Source organism: Nelumbo nucifera, chromosome 1, assembly GCF_055504915.1.
Source record: "Nelumbo nucifera cultivar China Antique chromosome 1, China Antique-T2T, whole genome shotgun sequence".
NCBI classification, from domain to species: domain Eukaryota; kingdom Viridiplantae; phylum Streptophyta; class Magnoliopsida; order Proteales; family Nelumbonaceae; genus Nelumbo; species Nelumbo nucifera.
The window spans coordinates 206,521,638-206,542,003 of NC_142649.1; the positions used below are offsets into that span (position 1 = coordinate 206,521,638).

The 20,366-nt window shown below is 40.0% G+C and overlaps 1 protein-coding gene across 5 annotated transcripts; it reads left to right on the plus strand.

Moving 5' to 3' along the window:
• Nucleotides 1–1,138: 1,138 nt before the first annotated feature.
• On the plus strand, nucleotides 1,139–18,360 carry ENA (DnaJ/Hsp40 cysteine-rich domain superfamily protein). 5 transcript variants are annotated; one of them, XM_088895956.1, is made up of 6 exons: nucleotides 1,139–1,664; nucleotides 4,115–4,211; nucleotides 16,715–16,759; nucleotides 16,956–17,232; nucleotides 17,359–17,413; nucleotides 17,513–17,587. In XM_088895956.1, the coding sequence occupies exons 1-4, from the start codon at nucleotides 1,533–1,535 to the stop codon at nucleotides 17,162–17,164; spliced, it is 483 nt and encodes a 160-aa protein (XP_088752082.1). In that variant the 5' UTR covers nucleotides 1,139–1,532; the 3' UTR covers nucleotides 17,165–17,232; nucleotides 17,359–17,413; nucleotides 17,513–17,587. The 5 variants fall into 5 exon arrangements, with proteins under 5 accessions (XP_088752082.1, XP_010275308.1, XP_088752084.1 ...); XM_010277006.3 differs by having other exon boundaries at nucleotides 1,141–1,664; nucleotides 16,956–17,124; nucleotides 17,513–17,596; XM_088895958.1 differs by lacking the exon at nucleotides 16,956–17,232 and adding an exon at nucleotides 17,917–18,360 and having other exon boundaries at nucleotides 1,199–1,664; nucleotides 17,513–17,819.
• Nucleotides 18,361–20,366: the final 2,006 nt, after the last annotated feature.

Below are 20,366 nucleotides of genomic sequence, written 5' to 3' on the forward strand. Positions count from 1 at the left end.
ACAGAACCATGGATTCACACTTCCTTGTTCACAACCCAAGTTTCAGACTAGAATCCAATGAACGGGGCATTGCTGGAATTCCCCTTCTTTACGCTTTTATTTAGAACCAGCCATTACTTCGAGAAGGTCGAAGTTAGATTGGCTATTAATAGATGTAAGCCTGAACCAAACCAGGGAATGCAATTGGAGCTAAAATGGTTTTAATCAAGGATGCAAGTGATGGATTGTAGTCATTCGAGTCCAGTTCCTTCAGGCCGAAATCCGATGAATGGGGTGATACTAGGGATCCCCTCTTCACACCTATGAATCGGTCCCTACGTTGGAGGGAAAATGGGCATTGTTGCTTACTTGGAGGGCTCCACGCGGGATTTGGTAGCTTTGTCTACCTCTGCATTTGGTAGATTTGTCTGGAGCTCTAGCGGACGGTAACTGCACAGCTTGGAGGTATCCCACAAAAAACCCCTGTTTCTGGTCGACGTGTCCTACCTGTTCGTCCTTCAGATCGGACCTACTATCGGGAGAAGATGAAGAAAAAGAATATGGAGAGTTGAAGAAGAAGAGAAGGAGGATACGTCGCCGCCACCGGAACTCTGTCGCAGTCGATGAAAGAGACGATGGGCAAGGGTTACTCTGTTGTATGGATAGGATTCAGTGGAGAGAAAGAGACGAAAGAACTGGAAGTAGAGTCGATGAAACTAGGAAGAAGGGGCTTTTTGATTGAACATTCGACCGGTTCGTGTTCACGCGAACCGGTTAGTTTCCCCGCGAACCAGACCAGACTGCGTTAACGTACAAACGCACGTTAACGTTAGGCGTATCGAAAGTATCGACGTTTCGATACGCCATTCGTGGGTGCACTCGTCCAATGCATCCACGGATGCACAGAATGCGAGCTCAATGATGTGAAGGATGAATTTGAAAAATAAATCAATTTTAGAAAAGAGATTGAAAAGTTTAGATTAACCATTAAAATTTAGAAAATAAATATTTTGATCAAAAATAATTTTATAAATATTTTAAACACCTCAGCCCAACCTATTGCAGCCCATCGACCACTAAGGCTAAGCCCATTAAAAGAAAAAAAAATGTTATATCAAAAATAAAAGATGCAATGAAGAAGGGCTGGGCCAAGTTGGGCTCGGGTCCATTCCCCTAGCCCTAGAGTGGGCACACGCCCGGGGATCTTGCCCAACTTTATTGGATGGGCCTCAATCCCATAACTCGCCCAATGATGGTCGATGGACAACGGCTTTGCCGTGTGGCGTGTGAGTGTGATGGTGTCTGTTTCCTGTAATTTCAATTGCAAATCAAATGTACAGAGATTGTCTAGTCTGGGAGACATGGGATCAGATGAGGCTAAGAGAGACCAGCTCCAGGTAAAAGACCGGCATATGTTAGGTCAACGCCAAGCCAATTTCCTCTACGACTACGAGCGAACTGATCTACCGACCGACTAGCCGGAATCCAAACTGCAAACTGCTGTTCGGTGGAAGAGACGATAGAGATTGTCCGACAGGAGAAAGTATATATTGATGGCAGCAGGAACTGCATGTCTGATAACGTCCATCAATGCTGAAGCCGCCCCGTCCAACGGTGTTCCCCGAAACCAAAACCCTTTGCCTCGTTTGTCCTTCTCAAGACCTTCTTGGGTTGTCAGAACCGAGGTAACAAGCTTCTTCTCCTTGTCTCAGATGCCCCAGTCTTGATTACTCTATGCGGTAAGTCCTGAGTTACTGGAAACTCTTTGGAATCTTGTTCTATGTTTTTAGTGGCTTTTAATGACTCAAATGGAAGAGGATTGGTGCAAAGGGAACGGTTTCCTTGCTTATCAAGTGAACAGCATTGAAAGTTCGCACTTGACATTGTTTTTAGTCTCTAAATCCCTTTTGGTCAAAGCACGATGGTTATTTAAAGCTCTGAACAGACCCTCTGTCAGAGTGTTTGGCATGGTCCCGTCTTATTTTGGTTTTCACTTTTCAGCCTTAGTATTACAGTCATGGTTCTCATTCAATTCCACATTCATAACAAGCTAAAACATGTGCATGGTGTGAACATCCATGTAGACTATTCTAAGACATAAAAACCTAACAAGAATCACAAGAACCATCTCTTTCTGTATATTTGTAATCAATTTTTTCTTTTCTTTCTATATTTTCACACCCTTATATTGGGCCCTTAATGGGATTTATTTTAGTTGCATTGCATCTATAGTTCCGAATTTTGTCCAATGGGATTTATTTTTTATTTGAACATTCTGTTAAAGCATTTTTTATTGATATGATGGTTGATGGCTTCTGATGCAACAATTTTGTTCCAAATGCAGTCATGTAAACTATCAATAAGTAAAAAAATGTAGTCATGTAAACTCTGTTTGATTTGTAGACCAAAATTTTGGTTGATATGATTCTCTCCTTTTTTATCCCTTCACATGTATTCAATCATGTGCATATTTGCTCCTTACCTAACATGTGTGCATATAAGGCTCAGTTTGGGAAGAGTACAAATACAAATATGTATAGTGCAAAACCTTGTATTCTTTATTTCTAAACCTGTATTTGCACTGCATGTTTGTATTTGTACTCTTCCCAAACTAAGCCTAAATACATATGATAAACTCAAAAACTACTCAAGGATGTTGAACCCTGTAAATACTGGGATAGAATGCTCTCTCTAAGAACATGTAAGTTAATGCATCATGCTATTGTCATTCACTTCTGGCAGAGTTTGAATACCCTAGTACCCTACTGCAAATCATCCATTGTTTGAATATCTTCCTCAGTAAACTTAGGGTACCCATTTTTATTTTTGGAAAAAGGTAATGTAATATTTATTGAAACAAAAGCAGCACATACAAGCTGAGATCAGTCCCAGAAAGGCAGACTGATCAACTCAGAAATTACATACCCCACCAAGAACTAGAATGGAAAGCAACAGACAAATTACAATTTCTAAACTCCTCAGGAACTGACACCCAAGAGATTAACTTGCCCACAGCTTTCTGGATTAAATCTTCTGGACTTAAGGCCTTATTACAGAAAAGCCTACTATTCCTCTCAGACCAGATGGACCATAAGACAGCACTAAGAATAAATTATTGAAAATTAAGTATCAAATTCCGGTCAACCTATTAAAACGATACATATTAATTTTACATGTTTAGGGGTTCACCATGGGTACAGGTTAGTCGTTTTACAGGAGAAAATAAATTATTGAAAATGTCACTTCTGGTCCAGTGTTAGTGGACAAAATCTTATGCATTTAACCAGTCACAACTTTGGAATATCTTTTTAGGTAACAAGATATTATTCAAAATAATGTTTCTTGGCTAGCTAATATTAGGGATGCTAGTAAACAACGCTTTATGCAACTCTTGAAGCTTTTTGAGAGCTGGTTAAGTACTAATATAGTATTAAACAAATAGATCTATGTACAATAAGCAACTGTATATTTGGAATTTACAAAAACTTCTGTAGCATATCTTGATTAGTTACAAAATAAAATCAGTTAAAAAAAGAGCTGTATGATCTTCCTTTGAATAATTTATGCATGGCTTCCCATCCCATGATATAATCATTCCCACACTTTTTTTAGCAACCATAATCTCCTCTAAAAGTCTGTTTTCAAAGATGCACACATTTCCTTCTCCAAAAATTGCCCACAAGACTGCAGCAGGAACCATTTTCCACAAAAGCTTCCCACCTCTACTCATTCCCCCCTCCTCTGGCGGTCTGCTATGCCTTGAGAAGCTCCTTAACAGATCAACAGACCTGCCATCTGTTCCATAATATGATATACTTATTTGCAATGAATAAAGATGGTGAACAGATGCCAAACTGCCATTACTGAAAATGGAATTCGGATTTCTCCAGTCAATTCTCTTTTTAACAGGTTATCAGCAGTAAGACATTTATTATGCATTACCACACAAAGGAGAAAATAAATCCTTGGGACTTGAGAGCAATGCTGCTCTTTTTTTTTTTTTTTTTTTTTTTTTGTGAAAAGGTAACACTATTGTATTGATAGAACCAAAAAAGTATACATAAAATCTTGCTTTTTATATACTACACATATGCTGTCCTCAAAACCCGTTTACATCTTCCATTACATTATGCAGTCGAATGTCCGGAAAGAAGAAAAGAACAAGCCATATCCACCTTGTGTTGTATGCAGAGGAAGTGGGAGAGTGAAATGCTGTCATTGCCAAGGAAGAGGTCTCTTTCTCGTTCTCTCTCTCTCATACACACACGGATGCACACAAGAACTGACACAGGCACATGTATGGATAAGTGCACATGCCACATGTGCATGCACACATACACAATTTAAACTATCAACATTTTGTGATCCTTGCAATCCACACAACAATTGATATGTTTCTCCTATTAAGATACAGGTCAGACACTCCTTGTTATTCTGAATTCTTCTGTCTCTGTTTTGTTCTTTGAGGATTTATTTTGGGAGGCTGTTTGATGTTGGTTGGGAGATCTTCTCCTAGGTGAATATTTACATAATTTTGAGGGGGTTAAATTGTTAGGGAGCTCTCATTTGGGTGGGTTTGGTTGAAGGTTGGATCCTGTTCTGAGTAATTTCTTATCACCAGCCTTTGTATTCTCTTTTTGTTTTTTACATATATTCATTTATTATAAGAAAGAACATTTCTGATAGCATCTTAATTCTTTGCTAAACACAAAAATATGCTATTACCTAATAGCTATCCAGGGTCTTGGGAGAGGTGCACTGGATATAGTCATACGGACCTAACCTCTAGCAATTTTTGCATGAAGTGGCCAATCTCAGACTCCAAACTGCATTCTCATGCTTGTTCAGCCCAAGATAACATTTTTTTTTGAAATGGAAAGAGCAATTCTATTAAATGAGCAAGAAAGAGTACAAAGAGATATCAACCAAAGAAATTACTATCAGGAATCTCTTACCCAAGATACCATTTTTTTTTGAAATGGAAAGAGCAATTCTATTAAATGAGCAAGAAAGAGTACAAAGAGATATCAACCAAAGAAATTACTATCAGGAATCTATTAACAAATTATCATCTCTATATCTATCAAAAAAAAAAAAAAAATCATCTCTAATGATCCTTCGCCAATGGGAACAAAAGCTTCAGATGGTGAAATCCGATAGACCTGTTCATGGGTTGGGCCGTGTTGGGCTTTCACTTGTTATCTGCGCAATATATTGAGGTCCGAGACCGAGCCTGACCCGACCATCGGGCCTAAATCGTAAGCCCAAGCCTGGCCCTGATAAAAGCCCGAGGCTCGAGCCCGAGCCTAAAGCCCGAGAAATGATTTGAGAGAGTTACATTTCCAATCCAGAGATTGCTGATTTGCCGCAGGAAGGATCGGCCATCGACGAACTGGAGATGGAGTTCACTAGTTGTTGCTTGGCTTGCCGTTGTAGATGTCGCTGGCCGTTGTTGGGGATGCCACTACTCTAGAGTCTGGACCCAAAGCTCAGAGAAATGGAGATGTTGTTGAGTATTTGGAGTCAGAGCTCAGAGTTGGTTGTCAGCTTGCTATTGTAGTTGCCGCCAACCATTATTGGGGACGCTACTACTTTGGACTCTGGAGTCTGGACTCAAAGCTTAGAGAAATGGGGACAGCGGGAGGCTGCTGAGTACTCGGAGTCAGAGCTCGGAGAGATGTCGTTGCCGGCTCGCTGCCTATAGTATAGAAGATAGATAAACTACTGCCGGTTGTCGCTGTGAAAGGGAAGTTTCAGTTCATTCGAATAAAACAGGGATGAGGAAGAGTGAAAGACTATCGATTCAAACGAGCTAGGGTTGGAAAAAATATTATTATATTTTTAATGATATATATTAGTATTTAAATTACTGTTGGGCCCCGAAATTAAGTCGAGCTTAGATAATAGGGCCCGGGCCCAGGCCCACAGGCCTAATAATATGTCCAAGCCCGCCACAGCTCATCCGGGCCGGGCTGTCGGGCTACCTGGCCCATGAACAGGTCTACCGATAGGTCCTTATATAACATAGACCAATGATATAACAGTCTCTCTGACTTACCAACTACTTCTTCTGTAGATGAATTCTTGCCACTAAAAATCTGATCATTGCAATTAGACCACATAACCCAACTGTTTTGGAATGGTAGAATATTGATATGTTTCATTCTATTGCCAATGGGCATATTTATACAGTAAGTTGCTGCAATAAATAGAAAGAAAGAAAAATAGAAAGAAAGAAAAATAGAAAGAAAAGAAAATAGAAAGAAGAAAAAATAGAAAGAAGAGAAAATAGAAAGTACAAAAATAGAAAGAAAGAAATAGAAAGAAAAAACTTTCTAAATCAATCCTTCCACAATCCTAGGAATATATACAATTATATTTTCAGATCTGAACCAGTAACCCCACATTTTCCAACACTCCCCCTCAAGCTGGTGAATAGAGATCCTCCATTCCCAGCTTGGCTATAATTCTCCAAAAGTCTGTACTATTGAGCCCTTTAGTAAGTACATCAACCAGTTGTCCTTTTGTAGACACATAGGGAGTGCAAATCAACTTGTTGTCCAGTTTCTCTTTTATAAAGTGTCGGTCAATTTCGATGTGCTTCGTCCTGTCATGTTGAACAGGATTGTGAGCAATATTGATGGCTGACTTGTTGTCACAATATAGTTTCATAGGCTCTTCTCGTGGAATCTTCAGGTCTTCTAAAATTATCTTCAACCAGAGTAATTCACACACTCCTTGTGCCATAGCCCTGAATTTTGCCTCTGCACTTGACCGAGCCACTACATTTTGCTTCTTACTCCTTCAAGTGACTAAGTTTCCTCCTAAGAAGGTACAATAACTAGAAGTGGACCGTCTATCTACTGGAGATCCTGCATAATCGACATTTGTATATGCTTCAAGAGTCAGTCCTCCATTTCTTCTGAATAAAATTCCTTTTCCTGGATTGGCTTTCAAATAGTGCAGAATTCGATGAGCAGCCTGCAGATGAACTTCTTTAGGATTATGTATAAACTGACTTATTACACTTACAACATATGCAATATCCGATCGTGTATGTGCAAGATAAATGAGTTTTCCAACTGGTCTTTGGAACATCTCCTTGTCTACACTTGCATTCTCGTTGGCTTCTCCAAGTTTATGATTGGGATCTATAGGCGTGGAAGCTGGTTTACATGCCATATTTCCTGTTTCTCTCAAAAGATCAACAACATACTTTTGTTGAGAGATAAAGATGCCTTGTTTAGAATGTGCAACTTCAATTCCGAGAAAATACTTTAGTCTCCCCAAGTCTTTTATCTCAAATTCTCTGGCAAGGCAGTTTTTCAATGCTTCCTTCTCCTTTTTATCATTCCCAGTAACGATTATATCATCCACATAGACTAATAGTGCAGTAACTCCCCCTAAGGCTATGTGTTTGATAAACAATGTGTGGTCACTTTGACTTTGCTTGTAACCTGTACTCAGCATTACCTTCGTAAACCTTCCAAACCATGCTCTCGGAGATTGTTTGAGACCATATAGTGCTTTCTTCAGCCGACAAACTTTGTTCCCTTTAATGCCTTCTCCAAAACCCGGTGGAATGTCTATGTATATCTCCTCTTCTAGATCACCATGGAGAAACACATTTTTTACATCAAACTGTTGCAAATCCCAATTATAGTTAGCAGCCAACGACAGTAACACCCTTACTGTATTCATTTTAGCTACTGGGGCAAAAGTCTCCTAATAATCTACCCCATTAGTCTGTGTATATCCCTTGGCTACCAGGCGTGCTTTGTACCTTTCTAATGGCCCATCAGATTTGTACTTAATTGTGAACACCCATTTACAACCTACCGTCTTCTTGTTTCTTGGTAGATCCACAACTTCCCATGTGTTGTTTTTTTCTAATGCCTCCATTTCCACTCTCATGGCTTTTCTCCACTCCTTATTAGAAAGTGCCTCGGCTAGAGTATTAGGAATTGGAATGGTGTTAAGGCTGGCTAGAAAACTTTTATGGGATTTAGAGAATCTTTGGAATGATACATATTTGGCTAAAGGGTACAATGGGCGTTTGGTACATTCTCTGGTTCCTTTTCTCAGTGCAATAGGTAGGTCATACTCATACTCAGACTGTGAAGGTGTAGGTTCAGGTTCTAAGCATCCCTCAGTTCTAGGATTAGGAGTTGAATCTTGGACTTGCACAGGTTGAGGATCTGGATTTTTCCTCCTAGAGTAAACCTGCATATATCTCACATTATCATGCACATCATTCGTGGGGTTAACAGTGTCCGAATTTGGTTCAATGGTCGGGTCGTTTGACTTTTGTTGAGACTCGGGAATGTGGGCCTCAGAGGAATGTGACTCAGAGGGATGTGATTCTTGACGATTGAATGTTTGTGAGGAGGGTAATACATCTAGGGAGAGTAGATCCGAGGCCTTATCTTCCATTAATGAGGGCTTCCCCTGAAGATAAGGTTGAGTGAAAAAAGATTTTCCTTCCTCAAATGTGACATCGATGGAGGTGTAGAATTTTCTGGTGGCTGGATGATAACATTTATAACCTTTCTGAGTTGGGGAATATCCCAAGAAGACACACCTGATTGCTCGTGGGTCTAATTTTCCCTTATTATGGACATGAACAAAGGCAGTGCAACCAAAAATTCTTGGTGTGAGATTATTTGAGGCTCGAATATCAGGGTAAAATTGAGAAAGGACTTGTATTAGGCTTCGGTTGTCAAGAACTTTAGATGGTAGTCTATTTATGGTGTAGGCAGCAGTAAGGACAACTTCCCCCCAATATTGTTTTGGCACCTGATTTTGAAAGAGAAAGGCTCGGGTGGTTTGCAAAAGATGGCCATTTTTTCTCTCAGCTACCCGAATCTGTTGGGGAGTGTTAACACAGGAGGATTCATGCACAATGCCTTCTTTCTGAAAAAATGGGGACAAATTCTGATTAAAATAATATGTAGCATTATCAGATTGAAACCTTTTAATTCTCACACCAAACTGAGTTTGGACCATGTTATGAAAGTTGGGAAGAATCGTACCCACATCAAATTTAGACTTAAGAAGAAAAATCCATGTGACCCTAGTGCAATCATCAATAAAGGTGACGAACCATCTGGAACCAGTAATGTTGGGAATTTGAGAAGGGCCCCATATATCCGAATGAATCAAATAAAAAGGAGTTGAAGATCTTTTATTGTTGATTGGGAAAGAAACCCTTTTGTGCTTAGCAAGTTCACAAACATCACAATGAAAGGTTTCAACATCAATTCCTTTAAACAAGGAAGGAAGCATTGTTTTTAAAATAGGAAATGAAGGATGACCAAAACGGAAATGATGACGCCAAATTAAATCTTTATTGGAGGTAGATAAGAATGACTCGTGTGTGACATGCATAACAGTGTGAGATGATTTGTTGGTTGCTTCAAGGTAGTAGAGTCCATCTCTTTCCTTAGCAAGTCCAATCTTCTTCCCCGAAACCTAGTCCTGAAATACACAGTAAGAAGGGAAGAACACAACATTACAGTTCACATCCTGGGTGAGTTTATGTATAGAGATAAGGCTAGTGGATAACTTAGGAACATGAAGCACATTTTTAAGTAATAGGGGTGGAGTAATTTGAATATTCCCAATCCCTGCCACTGTGGTGAAAGAACCATCGGCAACAGAAATTTTTCTATTACTAGGACAGGGTGTATAGGTGAGAAAATGTAGTGAAGAGGGTGTCATGTGGTCAGTAGCTCCAGAATCAAGAATCCATGGAAAAACACTAGTCGAGGCATGTAATCCTAGAGATAAAGACTCACTTGAGAGAGCAAGAGAGGTAGAACCACTTCCTGGTTTCAAGGATTTCAGGAAGCACCTTAGCCTTTCAATTTCTTCATCATTAAATGGTCCCTGACTTGAGTGTTCTTGCTGCGGGGTTGTGGAGACATTATGGGCCTGTTGAACTCCTTTTGAAACTCCTCGATTTCCCCATTCCTTGCTGGATGTGGGAGGTTTCCCATGAAGTTTCCAGCACCGATCTTTCGTGTGTCTGGGCTTCTTGCAATAGGTGCACCAGAGGTTATCGTTAGAGTCACGGGTGGTTGTGTCATGAGCCAAGTTGTGATTGTTCTCACCCTTTGAACCACTGTAACTTCCTCCCCTTGCCACCATGGCTGAGCCTTCGGGATCTTTAGGCTCAAGCATGATTCCACGGTGGCTTTCCTCAGCTCTGACAAGGGCTATGACTTCATTCAATGGAGGCACTTCTTCTTTGCCAAGAATTTGTATTCGGACCTGATCAAATTCAGCATTCAGTCCGACCAAAAAATCATACACCCTATCTCTTTCAATAAAATTCTTCAAGATCACAGCATCATCTGTGCACTTTGTCTCAAGAACCCGATAATGATCAAGCTCATGCCATAAATTTTGCAGCAGATTTGCATACTCTGTAACACTCCTGCTCCCTTGTTTGGCCGCCACAGTTTTCACTTTGACCTCATAGACACGAGCAGCGTCATGGGCTTTGGAATAGGTTTGTTGGATAGCATCCCAAATAGCCTTTGCAGAGGGAAGAAACATACAAGTATCACTGATCTCGGGTGTCATTGAACTCCACAGCCATGACATAATCATGGAGTCCTCTTCGTCCCAAGAATCAAAATTTGGCTCGCCCAACCTTGGTCTTGTTCCAAGGAGGTGACTAATTTTTCCTTTTCCCTTCAAATAGGTACGCACTAGTTGTGACCACTTCAAGTAATTCTGGCCATTCAGTCTATATGTTACCTAAATATTCTGCAAATCACCAGTGTGAGGATGAGAATTTGTTGCTCCTTCATCGGTTTGGACGGGAGCACTTGTTGCAGTCATGTCGGACATTGTTAATGGAGGAAAAATAAGGCCAGCAGGAAAGGAGAATAAAGGAACACTTCTGGTTACAGATCAACATTGAAGGCCAGAAGAGAAAAACACAAAAAACTGGCAATGAAGGCCGAAAATATCTCAAGGTTGACAAACCTAGAGCTCTGATACTATGTTTTGGAATGGTAGAATATTGATATGTTTCATTCTATTGCCAATGGGCATATTTATACTGTAAGCTGCTGCAATAAATTGAAAGAAAGAAAAATAGAAAGAAAAGAAAATAGAAAGAAGAAAAAATAGAAAGAAGAGAAAATAGAAAGTACAAAAATGGAAAAAAAGAAATAGAAAGAAAAAACTTTCTAAATCAATCCTTCCACAATCCTAGGAATATATACAATTCTATTTTCAGATCTGAACCAGTAACCCCACATTTTCCAACACATTCTGCAATTGGGACTAACTTATACAGAGAGCATAGAGCCCCCCCAAGGATACTGAAAGAAGTGCATCCATATGCTGTAAGGGAAGTTGCAACGAATCAGAAAGTCGGAGATAGGTTCCCCCCCTCTTGGGAGCATGTAGTGGTTAACTGGCACCGTGCCTCTTGCATGCAGGTGGTTGATAGTTAGAATCCTATCCATTTTCATGCTATTGCTGAGCTGGTAGATCCACACAATTTAGAGAAAAGGATTTGACTGAGAAGGCTCCCCCATTAGATACAACCCACCACATTTGGTCTTCGGAATTGGGGTGAACTTTAAACTGAGCAATGTCATTCAGCAATGCCATTGTTTCCTGAATTTTCGGATCATATGGAATTCTGCATAAAACAGGGGCCCAGACCGCTTCCCCACCAATAATCTGATAGATATCTTTAACTACAGCATCTCTGTTTGGAGCTATATTAAAGATATGAGGATAGGATTGGCTAAGGGTGTTAGACAATGTATGCCCTTAGCTCCAATCAGATTGATGTACATTATGACATTTATTGTAAATGAATAAAGTACATATTTGATTCATGTTACAGTGGTGTGTTTCTGTGTAATACCCTTAAACTGGACACTTATGAGACTCGTGTTAGTTTAGAATGTTCATAGCCGTTGGATAAGTCTGGGGAGATTTATCCTGCTAAGGCTGACACTGATGTGCCGCTAAGTGTTGGGGTGGGCTGTCTCAGCTGCCAGGGTAAGACCTGAGGTACATGTAGTGTAGGTTTACTTGAAACCCTGAACCGGACCGGATTTCCAGTATTGCCCTGGACCTTGGAGATTAGTGGGCAAAACTGGAAAGTTACACCTGACCCCTAGACTCGATTATGATACTACACTAGGTGTCGGATTGGGTTGTCTTTATGCCAATCAGTGAGATCCTTAGAGGGGGTCAAAACCTGGGTATGTTGGGACAGTCCGAGAATTCATCTGAGTGGGTGATCATAGTGACAGGATCAGCCCCTTTGTCGGACAAAGGTAATGATCGGGGATGCACTATCTCTGATGGAAACCAAGACTGGCGGCAGCCGATTTCAATCGTTGAAATTTGGTTTCAAAATGTTTGCAAAAGGTTTTAATTCCCGGGATCCATGTGAGTAGAGAGTGCAACACTGTTCCTTGCAGCCGAGGGAGAGGTCCTCTCTTGTCGGGCAGTGTTTGATCATTATGGGCTGAGAGGTTAAGTGTAAGACCATTTTGGGTAATACATGATGGGCTAATCTTGCATCTGCCCACAGTCCTTGGGTTTTTATAAGGTGGCTTGGCCCAGGGACCACTTAGTGTAAGTGTTGGGCCCATTAGGAGCCCATGTGATGGGCTTCGGGGGTTCACTATCTTTTCAAGGAATTTGGCCAGGCCTTGTAACAGAGGCTGGGCTAAACCCATGTGGTTGATGTGTAGATCAATGTTTGGGTCCCATGCCATACAAAGAAGCCCAATTGGGCAGCAGCTTGGAAGGCCACTGAGCACATAAGGCTTATTAGGCCTAAAGCCCATTTCGAAATGGTTTAGTTGGACTAATTAAAGAGAGGGGCGGATCTGGGATTGGATCAACAGATAGGATAGGGAGTTATCCCTATCTACTCAAAGAGTCCAGATCTGAATTTGGATATGGAAACCTCCTAATGAGATTAGGAGAGAGTTGATTTAATCTGCAGATAAGATAAGGATTTATCCTTATCACTTAAAGAGAGTCTAGATTCAAATAAGGATTTGAATCAGGAAACTCCTAATGAGATTAGGACCTGATCTCTTTAAGTCTATAAAAGGAGGAGGGGGCGAACCATCAGCCCATCCCCAGACATCAGATCTTAGATCACCCAGAGAGAAGACAGCAACAGTGTGACTGCGCCATCTTCTCCCTGCGTTCTCCTCCAGTTGCCGCCTGCTGCTAGTTTGTTCTCCAGTTTTGTAGGAGCGTTCAAGAACAGTTATTGATATCAGTCTTTGGAGAAAGGGTGATCTGAAGTCGTGCTCACAGCCTCCATCAAATTCTTACTGAAGGATTCGGTTCTTGGGAAGAACACTGCTAATTCTGCTCCACCCTACACTGTGTCATCTTTAGTGGGAGCAGTCTTTGGAGACTTTTTTTGGGCGTGAACACCTTCATTCGGAGATACTATTTCTTCGTACCAGGTATATCCCTCTCCTACTTTTGGTTTCAGATTTGGTTCGGTTCTTGGTTCAAGATTGATCTTTGAAAATGCAGACAGGGAATGTGATTCCCAGGTGGGAGAGAGAGAAATTTTTGAAATTTCGCCCTACCTTCCTGCATGGTTTGGCTATCTATATGATGGATCTCTCATCCCTTCAAAGGGGTCTTCCTCCACACCATGTGTCATACCAGAAAGAAATTCACTCTCCATTTCTAGGCTTAAGAGTGATGAACATAGAGAAATCATCTTTAAGCCAAGGTACCGTGAGAAATCATCTTTAAGCTTCATCCATCTCATTGGTGTACCTCCATAGTCATTTTCCTAGAAAAGCTTTATTCATAAGGCAGAGAGGTTTAACGCCTATCCCATCTTCTTTCTTATGGAGACAAAATTAAGGCCATGCTACAAGATGAAACTTATTCTCATCATTAGAAGTCCCATCTGCGGTCTGTCTTTCTCCAAAGAACTTAGAACCGAGGTTAGTGCTGTAGATAAAGACAAGAAATATATGGGAAGAAGATTAGAGAGAGCACTCTGGTTAAGTGTTACTTCCCCCCCCCAATTAGTAGTTCCTCTTCCAACCTGCAAACTTGCAATGGAACTTTTCTATTATTGGGTCCATAGCTCCTATTATTGTACTTGGCACCAAGTAGAAGATTTTACTATTACACCAGGAAGCAGTTCGTCCATTTATCTGCTTGAAAGATTCTTCAGAATCATTTATAAGGTGTTGATTTTCATTAATCTTGTCACTTTGCAGAGGTTGCTAGATTTTTTACATCATCCAGCATATGATCGTAAAATAAGTACATTATTCTCACTGGTCATTAATGCTACATATCATATCATCCCTTGACTTCCAAAACCCTACCTTTACGCCACTTGCATCCGATTCTCCCTTCACAACACTCTTCAACCCGGGTCCACTCTGCAGATATTGGCATTCAATATCAGAAAATCAGGAAATGGATTACTTGTATCACGAGGGTAAGTAGATGGACAAATAATGGAGGTACGCCTTAAAATGAAGTTTGTAAGGGGACTTGGACTGAATTTAGAGACCGTGTTGGGTTAGTTATAAATTATCCTTCTTTGTTGTTTAAAAGTCAGAAAAGGTGGGGAAGAGAGCTTGGCGAACCCTTTCCATGTAAGATTGTTATTCCTTAGGAGGAATGGACAGAAGCTTCTGCTATTGCATTTTTGTTGAGGTTACTTCAAATCCTGAGTTATGTTTCGATGTCTAGGTGTACTGATTCCACTAAGTCTTTATCCTTATCTTTTTCTCTTTTTTCTTTTCTCTTTTTCTTTTCTCTTCTATTTTCCTTTGTTAGTTCCTTGTCACTTTTGTATTGATTTTTTGCTCCCTGTCAACAAGGTTTAGCTTTATTTACACCTCCAATGGACCTCTTCTTTTTTATTGAAATGTAAGATAAAATTTTATTAGAAACAGCAAGCAAATAGTACAACAGCTCCCTAGCCACACCGAGATTGGCTAGAAAGCAGATGAGATTGCAGACTCCAAAGGGATTGGAATCTTAACAACTCAGGCACATACAGGTTTTTGAATTCAGGTTTTACAGAGACCCAAGATATCAGTTTACTAACAGCACAATGTATTAGGTCCTCTGAACTCTTCACTTTGTTACAGAAGATTCTATTGTTTCTTTCAGTCCATATTGACCCAAGAACAGCTGCAGGAACAGACCTCCAGACTAGGTTTCCTTTTTTCTTCAGCCCTTGGACTTTCCAGAAGCACAGTAAGTCTTTGACTGAGCTCGGCATTACCCAACTGATCCCAACAGCATTAAGAAAGTATTCCCACACCTTGGAAGTGACAGAATAGTGGATGCTGTTATGGGCCCAGGAATAGGATCTCGTCACGGGTCGGTCCACGGGGAAAACCTCCTGTTTTCCCTTGTTCCTTCCTGCTCTTGATGAACCTATCTTGGCACCTTGGTGATTTGTTCAAGAGATCACCAACTCTCCTAACTCACTTTTTTAACTGAATATTCGATATCCTCATTCAATAATGGTGTCTCCTTAAATAGGAGATTACAAGAGTCATAATCTTAGGGAGTCTCCTTGCTGAATAGGGAGACTTCCAATTCTATCTTGCTAAGGATAAGATAAGCTAATCCTAATCTGATAATAAGATAAACTAATCCTAATCTGATAACAAGATAAACTAATCCTAATATAATAACAAGATAAACTAATCCTAATCTGATAATAAGATAAACTAATCCTAATCTGATAACTTACTAACAAGATAAGATAAGAACAATAGAATAAGATAAGAACAAGCAAGATGATCTAATCTAATCTGGCGGTGGGTCAGGTTCCTGTTGCTGCCGGCGGCGATGGTACGTCTTTCCGAGGAATGCGTCCATAACAGATGCTCAGATGATCTGTAGTTTCAGGCACTAGGCCACGGAGGCCTCTTTCAACCTCAGTGCATTTTATTATTCCTTTACCCATCATTGAACCCCTATGTATATCAATAGACCAGCCTCTGTTTCACCTTTTTTTCTTGCCATGTTTAAGACTGGCATCCATAATAAGGGAGATATTGAGGAAGATGTCATCCGTAGAATCAGAGCTGGATGAGCAAACTAGAGGGGTCTGGAGTGTATCTTGAGTCCTATGTGATTGGAGAATACCACTTAGGGTAAAAGGAAAATATTATAAAATGGAAATAAGGCCAGCAATTTTATGGATGTCACCCACAGGATCGGAAATGTGCATATTTATAGGAATTTCACAGTAGCTTCAATCTATGATACCCATATACCTGTACAGCAGTGCTGTATAATGTCAGATGCTTCAAATTTAGTGTAAATTCTGTATCTGTTACTTTGTCCAGGTGCATCCTTGTTGTATCCAGCCCTAGTTGGTGATGAAATGAGGGAAAGTAGACTAAGGTGGTTTGGTCAAATGCAGAGAAAACCATCTATAACACCAGTTAGAATTGATTTATTGCAGATTGAAGGGTCTAGAATACATAGGGGCAGGCCAAAAGGAGATAGGTTGAAGTAGTGAAAATTAATTTGAGGGCCCCATAGCACTGAACAGAGTAGAATGGTAGAATGGGATTCATGTAGCCAACCTTTTATTCTTGGGATAATGCTTAGTTGAGTCTGAGTTGTGGACTGGTATGAAGAACAGTATCACATGTTACATTTCATCTTTTAAGTCCTCATGTTCCTATCTTTATCTATCCTTTTTAACCCTGAATCCTTTCTACAGGCCTAGAAGTCATTCCTTACCCCATCATCCATTATTTCCTGCCAGGTAACCCCTATTTTTAAACGTGTAACAATCTCAAAATTTCCCTAGAATTTATGAGACACTGCACTATTTGCTATTCATTATTACAGTGGTTGTGAAGTAGATTCAGTTTCTGTCATCATTCTGTATACCATGTAATTATGCCATGATTTTCTGTTTCTTGGCTCCATTTCTTCGAATGGCTCTACTTCTCTGGCAGATCTGGGACTTGCAGTAGGAATGGTCTTGGTTGTTGCTTCTGTTGCTTGGGGGCCAGAATTCAGGAATATTATGCGTTTGCATTCCATGAAAAAATGGAAGCTGAGAGAACCCTCAGGCAGGAGGCCAACAGTCAAATATCTGTTACTCGGCTCCACTCCTGCATCCAAGTATCAAGAACACTCTTTATATACTGTATTGATGAACTAATTTACCATTTATTTTTCTAACAGTTCAAATCTTGCACCATGGAGGCAAGTTCATTGGTCAAGTAAAGGGTTGAGTTCCTAATTTGCTTGCTTTGCATAATTCATAGGACTACAGCTTGTTTTGAATTATATGAAGGAAAATAAAATAAGTTTCATCATTTGTGTGCATCTTATTGTTTTTCCTTGACATGGTAGGTAGGACGAACTGTATACAACTGGTTATGCTACCAAAAGGAGAATGGCCAAAATGGTGAACTGTTTACATAATGTGTTATTGTGTTTGTGTGATATATATTTTTTTTCCCATTTCATGGATCAATGTCATCAATGATCTCCACTTCCCTGGCAGGTGCAAGACTTGTGGTGGGAGTGGCCTTGGTTACTGCAGCCGTTGCTTGGGGACAGGAGAACATAGGGGTATAATGGGTTTTCGTTTCATGAAGATGGATGCTCAGGGGACGCAACAAGGCAAAGAGAATCCCCAATAAACTGTAAACAGGGATGCTATTAGTAGCAGATTAACCCCATTCTTTCCCAGTTCATTTTTTCCTTTTTTTCCCTCTATGTACACGTGCTTCCAACCTGTAGGGTGTCCTTGATGTTCATAAGAACAAATGAACAATGGAGCTTTACAGAAACGATGTGAAAGGAAAAAAGTAAGTTACATCTTAGATTGGTTCTGGTTATTACCTTATTATATGATTGATCTGTTACGGCGTCTCACATCTGGATTATCATTACCTTATGGCTTAGGACTTGCTAGCATGATTCTATAATTTGAATCATGCCTAGGACTTGCTACTTCTGATTCTCTCTCTGATTCTTGCACTCTGGTATCAAGGCCTACCAAGTCACATGGCTACATCCTGGTCTCGTGCTGCATCTCTTGATGCAGCTCGTCTTATACTGCACTTCCCCTGGAATGTAATGTCCGGATGATTTTGATATATGGGAAATGCAATGTGGGTACAGTTTGGATAGCTACTCAAATCTCTCTCTTGTGCTGCTGTTCCTTGGGACATGCTCCATCTCCTTGCTCTCCAAAGCAAGTACTTTGTGATTTATTGGAGAGGATTATCCGTCTGTATCCATAGTTTGGGTTGTAGTTTAATATAACCCTCTTTGTTGCTTCACAAATCACAATAGAAAGTTCTATGAAGAATTTATCCTGATAAAAATCCCTAGAACGTAAGACTTTCAAGATGTTTGTATATTACATTTCAGTTATCAGTTTCACTGTGGTCCAATAACCAAAATGATACTCAAAATAATGGCTCAACCACATTCGATACTTGACAGTTGACATAATCTAAAAGAAGAATTGTCTTATAAGACCACATACGATGAACCACAGTGCCAAGCTTCTTGACACCCTTTTAAGTTTCCCTTTGTTGGGTATGGAATGCCCTTTCAAGGGCTAAATTCCCACTTTATTTGGTAAGTTCTTCATTGCCCTCAAAAGCTTCAACATATTTTGTCCTTTTAGTGTGTTTCTCTTACTTCGTTGCCAACTAGTCAGCAACCTCAACACGGAGATGATGTTCCATCCCAAGAAAAAGCCAACAAGGCAAGAAGTCGAGTGATAAACAAGAGTTGTAAAATTCGTCTCAGGCAACGTTTTAATTGGCTTGGAACCCATCGTCTAATGGTATTGGTGGATAACTAGCTATTCATCGGCAAGTCATATGGGGGCCCAGAGTTTGACACCCATCAACGTCCCCAGATTTCTCAACATCACAGACAGACACCCCATCCCCACTATCAAAATTTTAGGACTTCCCACATCGTGCTTTGTTGGCAAGTTGCAGTTATCAGTCTGGATGAACTGGAGACAAAAGCATAAACACCCGGCTGAACTACCTATCACGGTTAAATGCGCTAATGCTCACCGTGGGTTTCATCTGGGACCCTGCTGTACTGAACACTGGTGTGCTCAACCGTGATAGATAGTTCAGCCGGGTGTGTATGTTTTTGTCTTCAGCTAATCCACTACCTGCAGTTATAGGGTTGTACCCGTCAACAATGTATGGTACGGCCGGGTCAGACCGGAACAAACAAGAGAACGCCTTGCCCTTGTCTTTGTGTTTTTACATATTCCAATTGAGTGGCGTGTGAGTTGTGACTCAACAAAAAGGTGTGGGTATCTACTGCGACTACATGCGTATATAAAATTACACGTGGGATGGATGGGATGATGGGAGCGAGTTCCACATCATTGTTTTTAGAACTGAACCGGTCAGGGCACCGTTTTCTGGTTTGGAGGTTCAACCGTTTGGGTTGAACAGTTCGACCAGTGACATCATAAATAAATAAATACTTATATATAATAAAAATACCATAGAAATTTAAATAAAATACAAAAAATACACAGAAAAATACAGGAAAAAGAACAATACATGAAAATAATAAAAATAATAAAATACAGAAAATACAAAAAAAAATACAGAAAAAAATCCAAAAAATATAGAAAAATTCTAAAAAATTCCAACTGTAGTACTTAGATCCTTTGGCCTACCTGAAGCATCCATGCCAAAAGGTATGTAGTCTAATAACCAAAAACCCAAGGCCCTAATGCAAAGCAACTTGGATCCATGTTGCCTTGGGGTGGTCTAATAATCTGTAGTTCTGTACAGATCTGTATTTCCAAAAGATCTGCAGTTCTGTACATTCTTCAATAAAGGGGTAGTCTAATAAATATTAGTAATATACTTATAGCTGCAACCAAACACCACAACCTACATATATATGGTCTTTAATGACAGAATTACTACTGACTAATTGTCAAGAACTCATTCAATAGATTTTGTATGTTCAAGAAGAGGGTTGAGCAACCACCTTGTCTCCTTTCTGCTTCAAATTTTGCAAAGAATTTCATCAATTCATCAGTCATTACAAACACGGGTTCTTCCTCTTCTTCTTCTTCTTCTTCTTCTTCTTCTTCTTCTTCTTCTTCTTCTTCTTCTATTTTTTCCATCAAGTCCTCTTCCCCTTACTTATTAGAAAATACCCATTATAACAGCTCAATGCACCTTACCATTAGTTAGATAAATAAAATTTTTAATTAACAGAAAAAAGCTATAAACTTATAATTGAGAAACAAAATCATTCCTTGAGAAATACCCATTATAACAGCTCAATACACCTTACCATTAGCTATTTCAGGCTTTTAGCTTATACTTTCTTTGAGTTTTTGACAAACCCTT

Coding starts and splice junctions, on each gene's coding strand:
- ENA (XM_088895956.1), top strand. CDS start 1,533: ATGGCAGCAGGAACTGCATGTCTGATAACGTCCATCAATGCTGAAGCC. Junction 4,212..16,714: donor CTGTCATTGCCAAGGAAGAG/GTCTCTTTCTCG, acceptor TCCTTTCTACAG/GCCTAGAAGTCATTCCTTAC. Junction 16,760..16,955: donor CATCCATTATTTCCTGCCAG/GTAACCCCTATT, acceptor CTTCTCTGGCAG/ATCTGGGACTTGCAGTAGGA.